Raw genomic sequence first — 20,807 nt, forward strand, 5'->3', positions numbered from 1 at the left:
TTCCCCCTTTTGAAGCTGCACATCTGGTGGCTATTGTAATGACAGTTAACATAACATTTAGGATGAGTAATAATTATTCATGACATTTGTTTACAAGCAAAAGCAATTCGTGTTTGTGGTCTTTCTGTGCCTCTTGGTAAACATTCTTCTTTTGAAGGGAATTAAAAGGCCATCCGGCAATAGGAACATGTTTGCGGTTCCTGGATTTCAAAAGAAAACCACAGACTAATCATTCCACTTTTGCCAAGGCTATTCTCCTGAGTGGAATGTCATCATATCAAATGACAGCGCTTACGGACTTTTTACGGCTTCATTTTATTCTGTCACTTCATAAGCAAACGTTTGACCCTCTCTTTCTCAGGTGATGCCTTCCCAGGGGCCTCTAGCCCATTCCTCGGCGGATACGTCAGCAGTGCTCATGGGTCGTCGGATCCAGCCTTTCGAGCCCCAAACCCAGCCAGCTTGCAAATGGCCCAGCTCTGGGCTTCTTACCCTCATGAAGGTAAGAATCGCAGTCTTTCTATTGGCGCTTTTCCACTGCGTGGTACGACTCGGCTCGGTACGGCTCAGTACGGCACGGCACGGTTCGGCTCGGCACGGTTTGCGTTTCCACTGCAGTTCAGTACCGCTTTAATGTGGGCGGGATTATTCACATGTCGTTATAGTTGCGCTGCCTCTACTGCCGCGACTCCTGAAAAAATTTTTCATTCCACGTCACCCCACCAAGCTCTTGTTGGATCCGCTCCTCTGTTATCAACGAGAGGAACGTCTGTTCTTCCTCAACAGGGGGAACAGCCACTTTTTGGTTGTTAAAAAAGGTGCGCTCGTTCAAAACAGTTGCGTTCGATCCTTCGCTGGCTGTGCTGATTTAAATCTAGCGGTTCTGTTGTGTTTGTGTCGCAAGTTCAGTGACGCAGGTAGTGACGATTCTCTCCGGCCAATCCGTGATCAGCAGAGTTTACACGTCACGTTTTGGTAACGGTACGGTTCACTTGGAACCTCAACTGAGGTGGTACTAAAAAAAGTACCAGGTACTGTACCCAATGGAAAACCCCCCAAAAGTGAACCGTACCGAGCCGTACCGTGCCGTACCATGCAGTGGAAAAGCGCCAATCCAGTCATATAAATGGAATTTACTGTATGACGCGGAATGTCACGGAATTTGTCAGTTTGGATGAATTACCGTAATTGTTCTTTCTCCATAATTCAAAAACAACAGCCCCTTCCACTTTTTTTTAATTTTAATTTTTTCCCCCGTCTCTCTTCAGTCTGACCAGGTTGCTTGTTGAGTCAAGTTGGCATCGCTCAGGGACTCTGGCCGGAATGGCAGGGTTTTATTATTATAATTTTTTTGAGGTGAGGTACTTTTACTTGTTACGTTAAATTAATTACATTTGTTAGATTGCATCTGTTTAAGACGGATACATTGAAAGCAACAAAACCTAGTCCTACTAAATATCAGGTTTAGTATGTATGCAAGTTTAGTGTGTAACTAACTGGCTGATAGATTAATATTAAGTTAGTTATAAAAAATATTGTTTTCTTATATAATCTCTATGCATCAAATTCATATTATTTACCTTTTAAAGGGATAGTTCACAAAAAAAAAAGAAAATTCTGTCATTAATTATTTACCCTCATGTCTTCCAAACCTGTAAGACCTTCGTTCATCTTCGGAACACAAAATTAAGATATTACTGATGAAATCAGTTCACGTTCAAGGCCCAGGAAGGTAGTAAGGACATCGTTAAATAGTTCATTTGACATCAGTGGTTCAACCTTAATTTTCTGAAGCTACAAGAATACTTTTTGTGCACAAAGAAAACAAAAATAATGACTTTATTCAACAATTTTTTCTCTTCCATGCGTGTGGTGCTGCTGACACAAGAGCTGGCGTTCTGATGTAGAACCCGGATGTGCTACACCTTGTTTACAAGAAGAAGTCTTTGTAAACATGTCTAAAGATTTAGACAGAGAGGATGATTTGAATTTTTTTTTGCCAAGCCTTACTTATTCAAACCAGAATATACAACAGCCGATGAACTAAGAGAGATGGACGTTCTACATCAGAACGCAGACTTCTGTGTCAGCAGCATCACACGCATGCGTCATGGTACTCTTGTGAATGCGCATTGAAGACTTGCATGGAAGAGAAGAAATCGCTAAATAAAGTTTATAATTAGTTAATTATTTTTGTTTTCTTTGTGCACAAAAAGTATTATAGCTTGATAATATTATGGTTGAACCTCTGATGTCACATGGACTATTTTAATGATGTCCTTACTACCTTTCTGGGCCTTGAACATGTCAGTTCCATTGCTTTCTATGCAGGGTCTGAGAGCTCTCAGATTTCATCAAAAATGTTCCAAAGATGAACAAAGGTTTTGCGGGTTTGAAAAGACAAGAGGGTGAGTAGTTAATGACAGAATTTTCATTTCGGGGGGATCTATCTCTTTAAGTTAAATTATAATTACAACTTTGTATTGTCTCTAATTGGTCTTTTGTCAGATTCCTGCTGATTACAACAGTGTGTAAACTGGTAAAGGAGAGACCAGTTAAACCTTAGTAAGATTAACTTTTTTTCGTACCAGCCAGATAAAATCATTTACATTTACTTCATTTGAAATCATCATAATCAAAAATGTAAAATTCTAGGAGACTAACTGTGACTCTCAACTTTTTGAGTTTTCATTCCTGGAAGGAACATAAAAGTGATCAGTTAATCCACTTTGTTAAAACTAGAAGTGCGGGTTTGGTACATTATTTGGTGACAGGTTGTGCTGGACCAGAAAAACAAGAACGCATTCTTAGCATTTTTATTCCAAATGAATTTCTGTGCAACTTGACATGATCAAGCAAACATTTCCATTTAGGCGCTGTTTATTTATCATGTCCAAATAGCTTTTCAAATACCCTGTGGGTCCTTAAACTCAGTCCAGTTTCAGATCAGCTGTTACAGAAAGGTACGAGAGGCACGCAGCTGTTTCCTCGTGCTGCTCTTCAGCTGAACTGTAATGACACTGTGATTTTCCAAAACATTGCAAATTATGAGCTCTGCAGTCTGAGACCTTTCCAAGAAGGACATATGAACAAACACTTAAAAAAAACTTTTCAAGACTACAGTTTGACATTTGAAAATCAGCATTTTATCTTTGAAGGCTTCAATCACAACAAGAAAAATCAGTTTGCGTTGACCTTCAGTAAGCATTAAACATTTCCAAAACCTTTGTGCCTTGCAGCATTATACAAAGACCAAAAAGAAAGGAAAGGTACTTGTCACACGATACATGACTCTTAAAAGTCACCTGGCTTAAGTCAGTCTTCACTCCACGATCTGTGAACAAAAAAGTATGTTTGTTATGACTCACTTTTATTTTTTATTTCAGTTTATTCACACTTAAAGGGTGAGTTCACCCAAGAATGAAAATTCTGTCATTTTTATTTTCCTTGTTCCAAACCTGTATGACTTTTTCTGTGGAATAGAAAAGAGCATATTTTGAAATGTCTTAGTGTTCTCTCTCTCTCTCTCTCTCTTTCCTCAATACAATGAAAATGGGTCAATGGGTTCCAGTGTTGTTTTGGACTCCTTTGAAATTCATTGTATGGATGAAAAACAAAATATCATCTTTTGTGTTCCACAGAAGAAAGAGGGTGAGTAAATGATGACAGAAATCTCATTTTTGGGTGATCGATCTATTTAAGTATCTGAGATCAGTTGAGTGTGTTACCTTGACGACGGGAGTCTCTCGGGTGCGCACACGTAGCTTGTTGACCTGAGATTCGGCTATATCTGCCCTCTCCTCAGCTTCATCCAGCTCATGCTGGATCTTCTTGAACCGAGACATATTGCAGTTGGCCTGCTCCTCCTGCCATACCAAAGTAAAACACAGAGCTCTGAAATCTGTGTGCCTTAGAATGGACAATGCCATATTGTTTAACAGGTCACATGATATATTTTTTTCAAACACCATTTTGGCCCAATTATATACAAAAAGAATGAATTTGCAAAGTTGACAACGTAAATGAACAGGAGGTACGTACTGCATCCTCGGCTTGTCTCTTAAAACTCTTTACTTTTGCCTGTAGTTTGTCAATCAGGTCTTGCATCCTCAGGAGAGCTTTCCTGTCCTCCTCTGTCTACAGACAGAACAGTCTTTTAAACGCACTGAAGATGACAGTTTTTCCTATTGTTTCACGTGTGTCCTGTGAGTAATACCTGGCAAGTGAGCTCTTTAATCCTCCTCTCATATTTTCTTATTCCTTTTTCAAATTCTCCGCTCTTCTTCTGCTCGCACTCCAGCTCTCCCTCTAGCTCTCGCACCTGAGGATTGAAATGTTCCCACAGATGCAGGTTAATCCATAAAGAATGTTATATACATGTCTCGACCAAAGCTAAAATAGACATTTTTCTGCTTACCCGAATTTCCAGTTTCTGAATCTGTTTCTTTCCCCCCTTCAGCGCAGTCTGCTCAGCCTCATCCAGACGTATCTGCAGGTCTTTGATGGTCTGCTCCATGTTCCTCTTCATCCTCTCCAGGTGGCTGCTGGTGTCCTGCTCCTTCTTTAGTTCCTCTGCCATCATGGCTGCCTAATGAGGGATAAATTCTGTTAAATGCTATAATATCAAACAGCAAAAATACTTCTGTAACCAACGCAGCTGAAAAAGTGGGCAGGCACTAATGCACACTATTGTTGTTCCAGGACCAGTATAGGAACTCACATCAGTTATGGCCTTCTTCGCCTTCTCTTCAGCATTACGACACTCCTGCAGAGCATCATCCACCTCGCCAGACAGTGAGGACAGATCACTCTCTAACTTCTTCTTGTGGCTCAACACTAACGTGTTCTGTAGAGATCAATGGATTGACAGGTGAGATTGTGATCATTAATGATTAATGATATAGTCACCACTGATTAGCTACTACTAAATATAAGAAACTTTAATTTTCTGTAAAGCTGCTTTGCAACGTTTTGTATCGTGAAAAGCACTATACAAATAAACGTGAATTGAAATGATTGAGTCTTACCTGAGCGTGCAGCAGGTTCACTCTCTCAGTGGACTCCAGAAGCTCGTGCTCAGCGACTTTACGCATACGGTCTGTTTGCTCCACCACTCCACGCAGCTCCTCCACCTCTGCAGTTAGCAGGGTGTTTCTTCTTTCTGTGACCGTCACCTGCTCCTTCAGGTCCTCACACTGATGTATAGACTCGTCGAACTCTAACTGCAGGTCCTGAGAAGACAAATCAATTGCGCTTGATAAAAGAGCACTAACATGCTAAATTGAAATTATTATTTCTATAACGATTTCATTGTGAGTAATACAAATCAATAGGCATGAATTGATATTAAAATACTGGTAGATACAGATAAGCTGGTAATTATTTTCATGTTAAGTCTAATGTTAAAATGTATATGATTTTGTCTAAATAATTAAAAAATAAAATCAGTTATTTTAAATGCTACAAGTGAACTTAGGCATCACAACATTATTATGTACATTATGAAAATGGACATTCATTTTGAGATCGGCTAAAGATTAAATTTTATTTGTTTTTAAATTATTCATGGTATTGATGAACTTTAAATGAATATTAGATGACAGCAAAAATAATCTAAATGTAAAATTAGAGGAAATGAGCATGGACAATTAAATATTCAATATCAACGGATAATGATAATAAAAAAAAACATTCTTTAATCACTATATTATGTATCCCTAAAGATTATTTCCAGTTCCAGTTTTTAAGATTATTCAGTTCTTCCATATAGTTGATTATCTTTTTAACCTGCATATTGATTCAACCAGTCCTTCTGTCTCACCTTGATTTGAAGCTGTAGGTTGCGCACCATTTTCTGAGACTCCACAGCTTGTCTGTTTGCATGGTTCAGATGGATCTCCATCTCATTCATATCTCCCTCCATCTTTTTCTTAACCCTGACTGCCTCATTACGTGCCCTGATCTCTGCATCCAGTGTGGTCTGCATGGTGTCCAGAGTCCGCTGATGGTTTCGACTGCATTGATAAATAGTTTAATGTGACTTAATTATATGCTGGAATTTTAATAGTATGCTTTCTTGACTTTCTCCCTTACCGAAGATTGTCAATCTCTTCATCTTTCTCTGCAAGTTTCTTTTCAACTTCAGTTCTGGTCTGGCTGAGCTCCAGCTGGATGCGTATGGTCTTACTTTCCTCATGCTCCAGTGTGCCCTAAATCGGACAGAGTTAGAGGCACATTAGCTTCTTATTAATGTCCGCAGGTGAGCATTGTCTGGTATCTAAGGTAATATTCATCACCTCAGCCTCCTCCAGTGCTGCTTGGATGCCGCTCTTCTCATGGTCCAGCACCTTCTTCATCTGTTCAAGCTCATGGATGGTCTTGTTGCCATGACTAATTTGATCAGTCAAGTCAGTAATTTCCTCTGCAAAACAAACATATTGGTTGGGCTCATTTTGAAAATCATTCTGGATCAAAATCGAATCTCCCTTCCTTATTATAAATGTATGCTATTTCACAGATACGCCCTTTCCTGAAGTCTATGTACAGTCTTTGTACCCTGCAGGTTCTTGTTCTCCCTTTTGATTGTCTCCAGCTGGTCTAGGGCTTCTTCATAGGAGTTTTTGAGCTTGAAGAGCTCTGTGCTGAGACTACGGGACTCTTTCTGAGAGCTTTCCAGCTCGGCCTGTGTCTCCTCAAACTTCTGCCTCCATTCACACAGGACCTGGACATAGTAATAAGAAATATGTGTTAGTAGAAAATAAATATGAACAATGGCTGGTTAAATCAAATATTTAAATACTTTCATCCTGACCTTATCAAAATTGCGTTGCTTTTTGTCCAGTGCAACAGCCACAGCATTAGAACGCTCCAAATCAACCATCAAGTCCTCAATCTCAGTCTGCAGACGGTGCTTGGTCTTGTCCAGCGAGGCACATTTGGCATTGGAGGCTTCCACTGCCTCCTCAGAACTTTGGAGCCGTGCAACCAGCTTCTTCCTGAAGGAAGATAAATCAGTTTTATAAAATAAAGCAGCAATTCTGTTTGTTCAGTAAACAAGACACAATGTTACACCGACTGACAGCAGAGTGATCTCTTACTTGGCATCCTCTAGCTCATCAGTCCTCTGAATGGCATCAGTCTCATATTTTGTCCTCCACTGTGCGATCTCGGCGTTGGCTTTAGACAGAGCACGCTGCAACTCAGATTTGGCCTCCTGCTCCTCCTCAAACTGCTCTCTCAAAAGCTCACAATCGTGCCTGGATGACTGTACCGCATGAGCTAAACTGTTCTTTGCCTGGTACATAAACACAAACCCAGTATGATTTTAAATATGATGCAATTAAGATGCAATAATTAACACTATTGTTCAAAAGTTTGGGGTCAATAAGATTTTTAATATTCCTGAAGTAAGTCTCTTATGCTCACTAAAGCCACATTTATTTGATCAAAGATACAGTAATACAGTAATATTTAAAAATAATATTATAATTTAAAATAACAGTTTTCTATTTAAATATATTTTAAAATGTAATTTATTCCTGTAATGGTAAAACTGAATTTTCAGCATCCATAATTCCAGTCATGATGCTTCAGAAATCATTCTCTTTATGCTGATTTTGGTTCTCAAGAAACATTGGTAAAATCTTTGTTAGTGTCACTTTTAATCAGTTTAATCTGTCCTTTCAGAATCAAAGTATTCATTTCTTACCCCCCCATCTTGCGGATCCCAAACATTTCATCAGTAGTGTACAAAAATATATCAACTTCTAAAGGCTTTTCCCCCCAATGCTTTTCTTGTCTGCCACAATATTGTTATGTTTCATGTCTTTCTTCAGCAAACATTGAATAATTGTGGTTAGAAATTTTAATTGATTGATCCTAAGAGATATGGCACAAGTGCATCCAATGTAGTAAAATTCTGGCTCACTTTGCATTCCTCTTCTAGCTGTTTCTTCAGCTCTTCCATGCTCTGGCTGAGAGCACTCTTTGTCCGCTGCAGTTGCATAACCAGAACCTCTCTCTCTTCCAGTCTGCGACTGACCTCGGCTGTTAACGTAAGACCGAAAAGAGAAAGCAAAGCCTTTACCAAGTGCCAGTGGCCTTTTTCTTACATTACTTGAGCTCTGTTTTGCCACTTGTTTCTAAGACAAATGTAAATCTGAATTTCTATTGGAGCCTTCCTTATTTCTAGCTCCTGATCTTTATTCTGTTTCATAGTGCAGGACACTGACCACTCTCTGTCTGGGCCCGTGCTTTTTGAGAGGTGACATCCATTAGCTGCCTCTGGAGTTCCTCCACCTTGGTTTTAGACTCATTCATCTGGTCTTCATACATCCTGCACATTTTCTCTGTTGTGGCCTGCAAACAATAGTCTTTCTTTTAACTCTCTCATTTGGCATATAACAACTGTTAATAAAGTATTTTTCAACCCAGTTCATGTTTACTCTATATGTTTTAACCATGAGCTCCATGGATGATAAGACAGTGGCATTATGAGTCTCAGAAACCATGTAAAGCACATTGAGATGTCTTACTTTGGCTCTGGAGAGATGTTCAAGGTTAGATGCCAGATCTTCAGACTCCATTCTGATTTCTGCCTTTTCCTTCTCCAGCTTCTGTTTGACCCTCTGCAGGTTGTCCAGTTGCTCCCCCAACTCAGCCACAGTGTCTGCATGCTTTCTCCTCAACATGGCCATAGTAGTTTCATGATGCAGTGAGGCTTCTTCCAGATCTCTCCGCATTTTTAAGAAGTCAGCCTCCCGCTTCTTGTTCATCTCGATCTGGGCAATGGTAGCACCTCCTGCTTCCTCCAGACATTCACTTAACTCTTCCAGTTCCCTTGATACATCAGCACGCTGCTTGTCTGACTTTGATCGAGCTGCTCTTTCAGCCTCAAGTTCCTCCTCAAGCTCTTCAATACGTGTCTGTAAAGAGTTTACCATAATACTGTTATAGTAATAACTCGTTATGCAAATGCGGGATTTTCGGTCATTAGCCAAATAATTACCTGTAATTCTTTAATTTTTTTCTGCAGTTGCATAACCAAGGCTTGCTCCTCTTCAATCTTTGCACCTATGTGAACCATTTCAAGGTCTTTCCTTCAGAAAAGACCGTATACAGACTTCATTAGAGCTCAATTGATCATACAGCATAGCACAGTGCTTCCATTTGCAACATTAAGACTGCATAATGTCTGTAAAATCTCACTTCTTCAGTCTTTCCTCTAGCTGTTGTTTGTTGTTCTCTAAATCCATGGATGACTCAATGGAAATCTTTAGATCTCCCTCAAGCTTCCGCTTCACTCGCTCCAGATCCATACGCACTTTCTTCTCTTGCTCCAAAGATCCCTCTAACTGTTGCAGTTAGGAAATAATAATAAACATTGAGTTGTGTTCTCTAATAAGCATTTTATTTCCAATTGTAAATCTGCCCAGTGATTAAGGAGTTACGGATTGTTACGGACTCTTAAAGGGTTAGTTCACCCAAAAATGAAAATTAGCCTGTTATTTACTCACCCTCGAGCCATCCTAGGTGTATATGACTTTCTTCTTTCAGACGAATCCAATCGGAGTTATATTAAAAATTGTCCTGGCACTTCTAAGCTCTATCATTGCAGTGCGGCTGTTTCTGTTCAACAGTCCAAAACACGTTAAATAAAGCGTGCGCATCCATAATGAAACATGCCTCACACGGCTCTGGGGCATGAATAAAGGCCTCCTGTAGCGATTCCATGTGTTTTTGTAAGAAAAATATCCATATTTCAAACGTAATAAAAAACGCTGTCATACGCGGAAGCTGTTCCGGCGGATGATGTAGGACGTCTGCGTTGCGTGATTAGTGACAAACGCGGAGAGAGAACAAAATAAAACGCCGGTCATGAATTAGAAGTACAAACCGAGGATTTGTAAAGAAAAATGTCGGAGGATTTCAATATAAGCCAAGAGGAGGCTGGTTTTCCTTTTCTAAAGTAATGAAACTTTGCTTCCTTTGCTCCTATAAACAAACTCGTGAGACTAGCGTATCTCAGAGGTGCGCGCGACGCATACGTCTTACGTCATCCGCCGGAACAGCTTCCGCGTATGGCAGTCAGCAGAAGTGAGAGAAAAGTGTTTATTACACTTGAAATATGGATATTTTTCTTACAAAAATGCATGTAATCGCTACAGGAGGCCTTTATTTATGCCCCGGAGCCGTGTGAGGCCCGTTTCATTACAGATGCGCGTGCTTTATTTAACGTGTTTTGGACTGTTAAAGAGAAACACCCACCACTGCAATGATAAACGCTTGGAATAACCAGGACAATTTTTAATATAACTCCGACTGGATTTGTCTGAAAGAAGAAAGTCATATACACCTAGGATGGCTCGAGGGTGAGTAAAACACAGGCTAATTTTCATTTTTGGGTGAACTAACCCTTTAAGTTTGTCTCGTAGGGTTTAACTGAGTCCACTTCATACTCACATCATCCACCTGCTGCTCAAGTTTGATCTTGGCCTTGGACAGCATGTTCACTTTGTTTTCCTCATTCTGCAGGTCTTCCAGAGCCTGCTGATGAGCATCCTGCAGGGCTTTCTTCTCTTTTGTCAGCCTGAGGATGGTTTCATCCAATGCAGCCATTTCCTCCAACAAGTTTTTCACCTGAGAAAAGTAAAAAGAAGGTTCTTGCTAATCAGTTCATTAAAGCATCAAATGCAGACAACATTTTCCCATCCATGAACGTGTCTGTTACCTTGTTCTCAGTGGCATGTTTTTCCTTCTCCACCTTGGCCAAAGTAATCTCTAGGTCATCCAGGTCTTTCTTCAGTTCAATACACTCATCCTCAAGTTTGCGTTTCTTGGCCAAGATGGTGGCATTAACCTCCTCTTCATCTTCAAGCCTCTCCATCAGCTCCTTAATTTTCCCCTCCATCTGGATCTTAGCCTTGATTAGCAGGTTACAGCGGTCCTCAGCATCGGCCAGGTTATCCTGCTCCTGGGGTTAGAATGTATTTGACTCAATGTATGATGCATCAAGATATGATCACAAAGCCATCAAGAAATCATCATGTTAGAAACTATGTTCAATGAATCAACTCTGACACTAACCGCTTGAAGCTGTAAAGAGAGGTCGTTTTTCTCTTGCACCAAAGAGACCTGTCTCTCCTCAAACTCCTTCCTCTTCACCTCAGACCTTTCGAGAGCCTCTTTTAGCTTCTGGAACTCCTCCTTCAGTGAAGCCAGCTCCTTCTCTGTAGCTGCGCTTCTCAGAAGAGGTTTGATCTTGAAGAACAGACACATCCACGGCCAGTTCTTGACGGCGTAAAAAGCACGGATGTTCCACTGAATGACCATTAGAGCTTCCCTGAGTGAAGATAATGAGATGGTGGATTAATTATATAATGTATATGACTGTTGGTTTCAAAACCAACCAAGAAAATTTTAAACGACTCTTAAAAATGTCTTGTGGTGTAACCACCTTATAATATAATAATATTTTCCTTACATCTAAGTGCATGGAGTGTATCTTAATCATTGTTTTCCAAAAAAGTTTTAAAATTATTTTTCAAGGTAAAAAGTTTTTTTTTTAAATAAAATTCATATTTCTTAATTAATTAATTCACTTTTAACCTTTTTTCTCTGTGCATGTTGGTTGCACTACAAATCTTTCTTCAGAAAGAATCCCATCGTTTTAAAATACGTTTTTTTTTTAAATTCATTTTGTTTTTCCGTCTGATATCAGGTCAGTTGTAATACTCTGATATTTCGACTTATCATCAAATATCAAAATAACAGAGTTTTAAACAGAGTTTTAGATTAATAGATCTAGAACAAAATGCGAATCATGTCATTGACCCTGGTGCTGGTATTAACAGAGATGTCTAGGAAGTATTACATAAAACATCAGATGAATACATTGCAAAGTTTCAACAAAAGATATTATTGTAAGCCTAATTGAGGAGTATCAAGATGAAGCCTTTTACACCTTCTCAAAACTCTTTCAAACTTTGCTCTTTTGTCCAAGAACAAAAGAAGCCCCATGCATTTTGTAGCCTGCCCTGCACCTCACACTCCCCGCCCTTGTTGTTCTAAATTAGCTCAGTATGTCTAGCACCAAATAGGGCCAGGCTGCCACACGCCATTGTTTTGTGTGTTCTATATCAGTAATCCCACTGTGATACTGAGAATGCATAAAAAGTAAATCAATTCCGCATTGCTGAAGCGGCGACACAATCAGGGACAGTCAAAGGTCAGGCAGAGGTTGTTGATTATCTAAAGCTGAACCCATTTGAAGAAACAAGAGGACTTAATACCCTGTCACCTGGGATGGCATTTCAGCAATTTTCAGCCTGCTCCCAGCCATATCCTTTCTGGACAAAAGAGCGTTATTTATAATAAAGACTGGAGGGGGGACTCTGGTAAGGAACCATCAACAACTGGTATGTGCGCTGTTTGCGGGATATATGACCCACCTCCACACCTGCTTTTGTAAATGCCATTTGGGGTGGAGGGGGTTTAACTGGCTTTTTCTGTAGCGACCGCACACACACGTACAAAACATACAGACACACGCCGGACACACGCCACAACATAGTCTGCATGCACTTTGGACATTCCTCCCATACATTTGCAGGCTCACAGGCCTGTGCACACTCTCAACAGTTTATCACAGTGTTTATAACGGGCTCAAGTAAGCGAGATATGCAAACTGACACTTTCTTTAGTTAGTGAGTGATAGCAACTATTTGCATTCGGTTATTTAGACACTTTATAACTATTGTCATGATTTGGACATCCAAACGGCACATACTTCTCTTTCATCATCCTCCTGCGCTCCATCCGCATGAGTTTGCCCCTGCAGAAGGCCTGCAGCAAGGTGAGGATCTCAGACAGACGTTCGTCCCTCATGTCCTCCAGCTGGCCAAGAAGTCCCGCCTTAAAGAAAACCTGAAGGAGCACAGATTTACAGGTCAGCGTAGCCTAGCATGAGTTTTGAAGGACTGAAAATACTGAGTAGGAAGAGAGTGAGAGAGGACAAATTCATCAACCTTGCTGTGGCCAAACTTGTACTGCGTGTGGTCGATATCCAGAGACCCAAGCAACTTTTCTACAGCTTTCCTGCTGTCCACATATGTGTCCTCTGGGATGGCCAAAGGGTTCAGGATACGGTAACTGGTAAATCATGAAGGTTTAATGTAATCTTTATTCATCTTCATAATAGGGTTATGTGCCATTCAGAATTGACTTTTAAATTGCTACTTTTTCATTAAGCTAGTAAACAAGATACAGAACTGCAAGTTGAATTTGAATAGTAGTAGAATCAAAGACTGTAGATACAGTATACAAAGAAGTTTCACTCCTATTACTTATGAATGGGAGAAACTGCAACGTGCAATATGGTGGAATAGTTCCGCCTCCTGAATAAAACAGCCAATGGCTGAGTGGTAAAGTCATTGCGTCACTGCAGTGGCTGTTAGAAGCTCTGGTTCTCATAGAAACCAGAGACTCACGTTTATGACTGCACATGCGCATTAGCTGGTCTAGATGGGAAAAAATATGCTTTTTAACGCTATTTGAGCATAAGGAACAACATTTATGGGGTAGTTCATTTCAGATTTGGTTGCTGATTTGAAATAAGTAATGAAATTGTGAGTTCAGCAAGCAGTTTTTGAGATTTCAGGATTCCCTCATTCATTTAGATAGGACTTGGTCTTGGATGCCCAAAATAGCTGCCTGGAGGTGTTGCAAATATGGCCACCGAGTGAACAGACTTTCCTTGAAAGGGACTTGGGTAGCATTCAAATTGAAAATCAAAGATAGATAGATGGGTAAAATTCTATTCCAGCATTATCCAGTTCCATGTGTGCTGATGAAATTTCAAATGTGACCCATGAAGAAAAACTAACCGCTGTTTGAACTCTGCATAGAGAATGCGGTTGGGAAATCCCTTCCTGCAAATGCGGATACCTTCCAGGACTCCATTGCAGCGAAGCTGGTGCAGAACCATAAATGGCTCCATCATCCCTATCAGATACAAGAACAAAAACTGAAGACTGATGATGTGTTTACGATAGGTTTATGGAGATCTTGTTGTACAACAAATGGTTTTATCCTCTGCACTGTGCATGTTTTGTACCTGGGTTCTTTGTCTCATTGGGGATAATACATCGTACAAAATGAGGCTGAGTGCTTCTCAAATTAGTCATCAACTTGTTTAGATTCTCCTAGAGTGATAGAGAAGGAAAGATCATTCAAGGCACACTCCATAATGCAACATGTTCAGTTTACTGTTTCTACACTAGTGATGTTAACTACTGGGCCAGATCTTACCTGCATCTTTCAATCTGTAGCTGGTGAAAGCTGAGCCAGCACAGACTTAAAGTGATGTTCATGGGTCAGATTACCTAAACATCACTGCAAGTCTTAACTGGCTCACTCTCCAAGACATTTCCAATATCTATATATTTTTAACATTTGCAGATATTTAAAAAAGTGAAAAGTGGCTTTTCTGGTGCATTTAGACATCATTTGACCCACCTTATGCAGCTGGGACACTGTTTGAAATGATGCTCCTTTCTTCCTCTTCTCTTTGCTCCCTGGCTTTGCTTCTGTACTTGTAAGTATATATGTTAAACACCTCAGTACAATCAGGTCCATTGGAATTAACTCTTGAATATCGGTTGTAATAATATGCACCTGAATCTAAGCTGATGAAGTTCTCGAAGAGGCTTGCCATTAACTTGTTTGACGTCCTTTGGAAGATTCCCACCACTGTTTCATTCAGAGGATCTCTGTTTTTGTCGAGCCATCCATTGATGTTATATGGCACCTGACAACATACATGTGTATGTGAATTAATATTATATTTTAAGTGAATTATAGTGATCAAGGCTTGAGTTATCACCATTGTGTCATTGAGCAAGGCACTTAACCTCAGCATGGTCCACACTATCCCTGTTACTTAAATGGTGCCATTCTATGGCGGCAATGCATACTGTAAATTGCTTAACAAATTCCACTGGCTCCAGTTATGTGGCTTATAAAGACTCTATTGTATGCTATGGTAAAAATAGCCTTGAAATATGTGTGTAAATATGAAGTTATTTCCACTCACCACTCCGGCGTAGTGCACCAGCTCAAAGTAAGTCTCATATTTGCGTTTTTTGTCTGGCCTTGGTTTCAGGAAGTTGGGAGACTTGCCAAGGTGATTATCGTAGAGTTTAGCTTTGAAGCTGCTCTCTGTGGCTTTAGGGAACATGCATTCCTCCTCCAGAATAGAGAGTATACCCAACGGCTGCAAACAATGCAAGAGGGATGTAACAGCTAGAGTAGCTTAGTGTACTTATCTTACACAGACATACACATTCTTTCACAGAATTATATATAATTCTATATCAACCTTCTCAATGAGATCAATGCAGGCCTGCAGGTCTAATCCGAAGTCTATGAAAGTCCACTCTATGCCCTCTGTCTTGTACTCCTCCTGCTCTAGGATGAACATGTGATGGTTGAAAAACTGTTGCAGTTTCTCATTTGTGAAGTTGATGCACATTTGCTCAAAGTTGTTTAACTGTTTAGGAAAAAAGAAGAGAAAGAGTTTAAGGTACAATGAGGACTGAATAATATATAGGGTTGGGCATCAATACACATTTCCTGAAATTCGATCTGACTTTGATTCATGTTTTTCATTCAGTTCATTGAAGTATGTACGAATTGCAATGTCTATTTTGCTTAGATACAGTAAGAGACATTTTCTTTTAGCTATTGCTGTAATTTATACAGGAAACATTATAACTTGGTACATTGCAAAAATATTTTGGTAAATTAATAACAGGGCCCAAACTATGTACTTCAGTTGCAATATTAACTTCTTGTTGATTCAGTAACCACAAATTCAAAGAGCACATTTAGTAAATGGTTTGTCAGAGTGAGTGTTTTTAAATGATTCATTAAGAGTTCATGAGTGTTTTTAAATGATTCATTACAAGGTCTGACTCAGGTCATTTGTTTGTTAATTGGACAACATTGTTTGCAGTGCATATTTTTGGTTCACTAGCAAGAACCAGTTTATGAAAGTCATTTTTTAGTGAATCACTGAAAAGTGGTGCAGAAGATATTGTCATTTGGTAAAAAAAAAAAAATCAATCTTGAGATTTTAAGAATCAAAATCGTGACAATCAAATGAAGTTTTGGGAATGAAGATTAATGGGAAAATCTAGTTTTCTATCTTTAAGATCCACATGTGATGTGCAGAGAGTGGTAAGGAGTGATGCAAAGCAATATGATTGATAGTAATCAGCTGACTTACTTCAAATATCTCAAAGCCTGCTATGTCCAGCACTCCTATGAAGAACTGACGAGGAAGAGCCGTGTACAGAGTTTTATTGATTCTGCTCACCAGCCATTTAAACATGCGGTCATATGTGGCTTTGGCTAAAGCACCAACAGCATAGGTCACCTGTTATGACACAAAAGCCCAAATACTCTCACTGCAAGATGAAATTATACAGCAGTGAAGCCAATTCATCATTACTCTGACCAAACTGACCTGTTCAACTGTCTGTCCTCTGACAATGTACTCATTGCCCACTTTCACTCTGGGGTGAAGCAGTCCCTTTATGAGGTCAGCTGAACTGATCCCCATGAGATAGGAGGCTTTGTCTGCACCTGGGTAAAAAAATGACAGCGCTTAGCCAAACCAAGACACTAAACCGAAAACACTGACATTGCTTACGACAGAATCCCTCTTACTTTCAGTGCCGTCCGCCTCTGCTTGCTCCTCTCTCTGCCGCACTTTGAACTTCATGTTACCAAAGTGCATTATAGCACCAACTATCTTGTAACAGCCATACTTCTCCTCAGGGGTGAAGCCAAGGGTGTCCATTGCATGCTAGAGAGGACAGTAAGCAAGTTTCCTTTTAGGTGAGTGGTTATTCAGTGTTTAATGTGGAATAATTCGTATCTAAGAATCTCTTTACAGGGATCTCCTTCATACAAGTACTTACATCAGTCGCAAGCAGCTCGTCTCCATCATCCAGGTGGTCCACAGTTGTAACTCCCTGCGAGCAGAAGTGGTAGTCATAGGGATTTGATGACACCAGCAGCATGTCTGTGATGGAAGATGGAAGAGGTTTGGTTTTTAAGTCACACAGCGCACTGTGGAATGTAAGATTGCAGGCATGTAGATTTCTATACTTGGTATAAACTTAGTCATGCTGTAGGGGATTCCTCTGAATACCTAGGAGTTCTGGTTTCCTGTGCGAGAGGATCTGGTAGTAGATGTGGTAGCTTCTCTCTCCAGCTTGCTGAAAAATCACTCTGGATTTTTCCAGAAGATCTAAACAAAAGAGAACGTGAAACGGAACAGGGTTTGAAGGAAAAACAGTATATTTAATCTATTAAGACAGGAATATTTTTTAGATCAGCTTACAGATGTCAATGTCAGCAGATGCTAGTTTCCCTGTTGGACCAAAATGGATTCGTATGAATTTGCCCTGTGTTAAAGAGAGGGAAGGAAGTGAGACGGAGAACAATACTGAAAGAAAATGAGATGTTGTGTTCCTCTTATGATGTTCACTCACAAAGCGGGATGAGTTGTCATTCCTCAGGGTTTTTGCATTGCCGAACGCTTCCATTGCTGGGTTTGCCTCAATGATCTGATCCTCTAATGTACCCTATTTACATTGAAAAGAGAGAAATGTGTGAGTTTTTAATCCAACACCAAAATTACTTCAATGAGTAGGACAGAACAAACTAATGGAAATGAAAATGAAATATTATATGTCATGATTGAGGGGAAAATAGATGTCAGGGTTTCTTCAAAAAGACAAAGAATGAAAATGGAGCATATAATGTTAAAAACAAGAGACAATAATGAGAGACATTGCAAAAAGGGAAAAGGGCAATGTAAAGAGTGGTATAAAAAGGGTTTATAAAAACATACTGGAACGGGAATACAAAACTAGGGTATCAAAACTCTGAGGGTCACTCCTTATCGGTTAAAAGGATGTCTGTGAATCCAAAAGGAATAGATAAACAATCAGACATTATTAAAAATCCCCCAAAACAAGATGTAGAGGAACAAAAATAAGACTCGTAGGGAAACAAAAACAAAGGATAAGGATGGGTGATGACAAAAAGACAGAAGTGAAGTTTCTGCCCTTACTCCTTTTTTGCCCCCTGCATCGCCAAGAGCAGCTATAATGGCAAAATACTGAATTACACGTTTCGTGTTGACAGTTTTGCCAGCACCGGATTCTCCGCTAGGCATGGACAAAATTTATGTGAAATATACATGAAACAATATTAAATTCAAGAAGTGAAGATTAAAGAAGAAAAAAAGAAAACATTTCAAAACGATAAAACCCCTTTTTTTTAATACCGCTTCATGATTAAATAATGAGCAAGAAGGATTTCAGAACATTTTGACCTAATAGTTGTAGAATAGAGATGTAACGGGGTAATGGAGGGTCACTTACGTGATAAGCATTGACTGGTTTTCACGATCTGCAGGGGAAAAAACAGCTCGGATCACTTTAAAAGTATGTGTTAAAAAATAAAGGCCATTAAATTGATCAATGATGTTTTGACCTACAGTAAGTGTATTCTGAATCAAAATACATGCAACATATAAGTGAAATGTGTTTCATAACATACTTTTTAGCATGTCATTGTAGGCATTGTCTGCTATGGCATAGATGTGAGGTGGAACATCTGTGCGACGCTTTCCCTTATATGCTGCAACCACTTCAGGAGAATAGACGGGAACCAATTTATACGGGTTAACTGTCACACAAAACAGCCCTGAATATGTCTGCGGACATACAAAAGCACACGCATTAAGACTGAGACAGACCTGAAATTATCCAAAAGTCATCAAGAGTGTTACAGAAACAGATAACTTGACTCTCAAGTTATTCTTAAACCTCTTTTGGTCACAGACAGCTGTTTAGCAGTAAATGATAATGTGGTGTCTCACGTAGATCATCCAGAAACTGTAGCGACGGCTGAGGTTGAAAAGAACAGAGGCCTCGTTGAGGTGCGTAAGCATTGCCATGTCTTCAATCATGTCAAACTTCGGGGGATTCATCTGCTGAATGTCTTCCTCTTTCACCGTTAACATCTGTCAGTATTAGATTAAAGAATTTAATCACCACCTTGTGATACGCTTTCGATTTCCATTTTAGATCAAGCGTAGTTACTTCAGTGAAAATATGCATTTTTTTCCCTCACTTGAGTCTGCAGAACTTATCTTTGAGTTGCTAAATACAATATAATACACAGCATTGTTTTTGATGTACATGGCAATAAAATAAAAATTTTTTAAATCTATATTTTTCTATAGTAAAAAATACCGTTAAAAATAACAAGATTTGTCTTTATTTGTTTTGTTTGTTGCATGAACAAAGATATTATTCGATTTTTGCTTACAACAAGAAAAATATTTGCCATGAGTTAAGAAAGATTCAAGATTTTTCTCTTAAAGCAAGTCTTATACAATTTCTTTTTCTCAAGTAAATGTATCTTGTTATAACTGATATACTTACTGAAAAATTTGACAAACAGTAATTAAGAATAATTGAAGCAATTGAAGCTTCACTGACCATTCCATCTTTGGTCTCCACCATGACTTTATCTCCATCTGTATCTTTGATCTCCACCTCAATGTAGGCTTCTTTCTCATCTGGAATCCAAACACGTTTCTTCCCTGCACACAGAAGTACAGTATGTGTTACTTCTGAAATTAACTGTCAGGTAACTAATAGCATTACATATCATGGTAAATTTCCTCTTATGCTTACTAAATCAAATAAAAATACTACTACTACTACTACTAGGCCTACTATTATTGTTATTACGCTATGTAGGATATGATATAAATGTATTTTGCATTGCTTTGCATGTAAAAAAAAAAATAGCTGGTGTTATGTCAAAATATCTAGGAATTGTCAATATTCTAGTGTTTACATGCATAATACATGCTCATTTCAATGTGAAACCCATTCATTCAGAATCGGATATTATTTCAAATCAATTATTTAAATGTTTTGATAGGCTTGTGCACCAATAAAATATCTGGTTTTCACACAGGACACAAACAGGATGTATGACAGTACCATCAAACGCATGGGACTGCGCAGCGAGTTGTTCCAGGTTGGTTTTACGCAGAAATGTGGCCACATCTCCAAAATCCCTCAATTCCATAAAGCGGGACATGATTAACGCTTCTGGTCCCGGACCTGCGCTCAAACACCTGTAACGTCGTAGAAACTTTGTTAGAAGAAAGTTTTCTCCACGTTGTTGCGTTTTTCATAGGCATGTGCAGGAAAAAATCTCTAATCCACAATCTTGGTAAGTATTTGTGTAAAAAAAAAATATATATATATATATTCTTCAAATTACATGTTTCGTCACATGCAAGGCACGGCGCCCTATCCAAACAGCGCTGTGGAAACACATGTATTTGAATACTAACCTCAGTAATGTCTAAACGGGTTGGCCTCGAAAGAAGTGGCCCGGTCCTCTTTTATTGTTTCCCTCAAGGTCAGAGTTGGGGAGATATGTCAGATATCCCCATGTGTCCGTGTGTGTTCAGTTGCTCATTGGCTGTGTGGTCCTGAGGTCCAGCCCTGCGCCTTCACAAAAGGCAAACAGGTTTGAGGAACCGTACTGTAAGGGGTTATTTTTAAACGACATTGTTGTTGGTTGTGATTTATACACTGTTGAGAATTTTGTGCATACAACGGCGTTTTCAGACAATATTTCTATTACCACAAAAGTTAAATTATCGCTAAATTGACGCTCAAGAAAAGACGCGTTTACTTACGATA

General features: G+C 39.3%; 1 protein-coding gene across 1 annotated transcript; it reads right to left on the reverse strand.

Moving 5' to 3' along the window:
* Positions 1-2,842: 2,842 nt before the first annotated feature.
* LOC107737633 (myosin-7-like) lies at positions 2,843-20,499 on the reverse strand. The gene is made up of 43 exons (XM_016549204.1): positions 20,453-20,499; positions 20,094-20,230; positions 19,581-19,684; positions 18,956-19,099; positions 18,634-18,790; positions 18,456-18,483; positions 18,143-18,239; positions 17,559-17,651; positions 17,408-17,471; positions 17,216-17,314; positions 16,983-17,086; positions 16,729-16,867; positions 16,526-16,644; positions 16,286-16,435; positions 15,377-15,547; positions 15,092-15,271; positions 14,674-14,806; positions 14,515-14,585; positions 14,114-14,201; positions 13,884-14,001; positions 13,026-13,149; positions 12,788-12,924; positions 11,086-11,341; positions 10,730-10,972; positions 10,462-10,638; positions 9,208-9,353; positions 9,008-9,098; positions 8,535-8,924; positions 8,232-8,358; positions 7,928-8,046; positions 7,098-7,294; positions 6,812-6,995; positions 6,556-6,721; positions 6,297-6,421; positions 6,094-6,209; positions 5,822-6,014; positions 5,028-5,231; positions 4,721-4,846; positions 4,418-4,588; positions 4,217-4,321; positions 4,042-4,137; positions 3,729-3,866; positions 2,843-3,334 (listed from the first exon to the last, which is right to left on the reverse strand). The coding sequence occupies exons 2-43, from the start codon at positions 20,191-20,193 to the stop codon at positions 3,323-3,325; spliced, it is 5,802 nt and encodes a 1,933-aa protein (XP_016404690.1). The 5' UTR covers positions 20,194-20,230; positions 20,453-20,499; the 3' UTR covers positions 2,843-3,322.
* Positions 20,500-20,807: the final 308 nt, after the last annotated feature.

Source organism: Sinocyclocheilus rhinocerous, unplaced genomic scaffold, assembly GCF_001515625.1.
Source record: "Sinocyclocheilus rhinocerous isolate Xijiao unplaced genomic scaffold, SAMN03320098_v1.1 scaffold72, whole genome shotgun sequence".
In the NCBI taxonomy this organism is placed as follows: Eukaryota; Metazoa; Chordata; class Actinopteri; order Cypriniformes; family Cyprinidae; genus Sinocyclocheilus; species Sinocyclocheilus rhinocerous.

Coding starts and splice junctions, on each gene's coding strand:
- LOC107737633 (XM_016549204.1), bottom strand. CDS start 20,193: ATGTCCCGCTTTATGGAATTGAGGGATTTTGGAGATGTGGCCACATTT. Junction 18,791..18,955: donor ACAGTTTCTGGATGATCTAC/GTGAGACACCAC, acceptor GTATGTCCGCAG/ACATATTCAGGGCTGTTTTG. Junction 16,436..16,525: donor GAGGACAGACAGTTGAACAG/GTCAGTTTGGTC, acceptor GTGTCATAACAG/GTGACCTATGCTGTTGGTGC.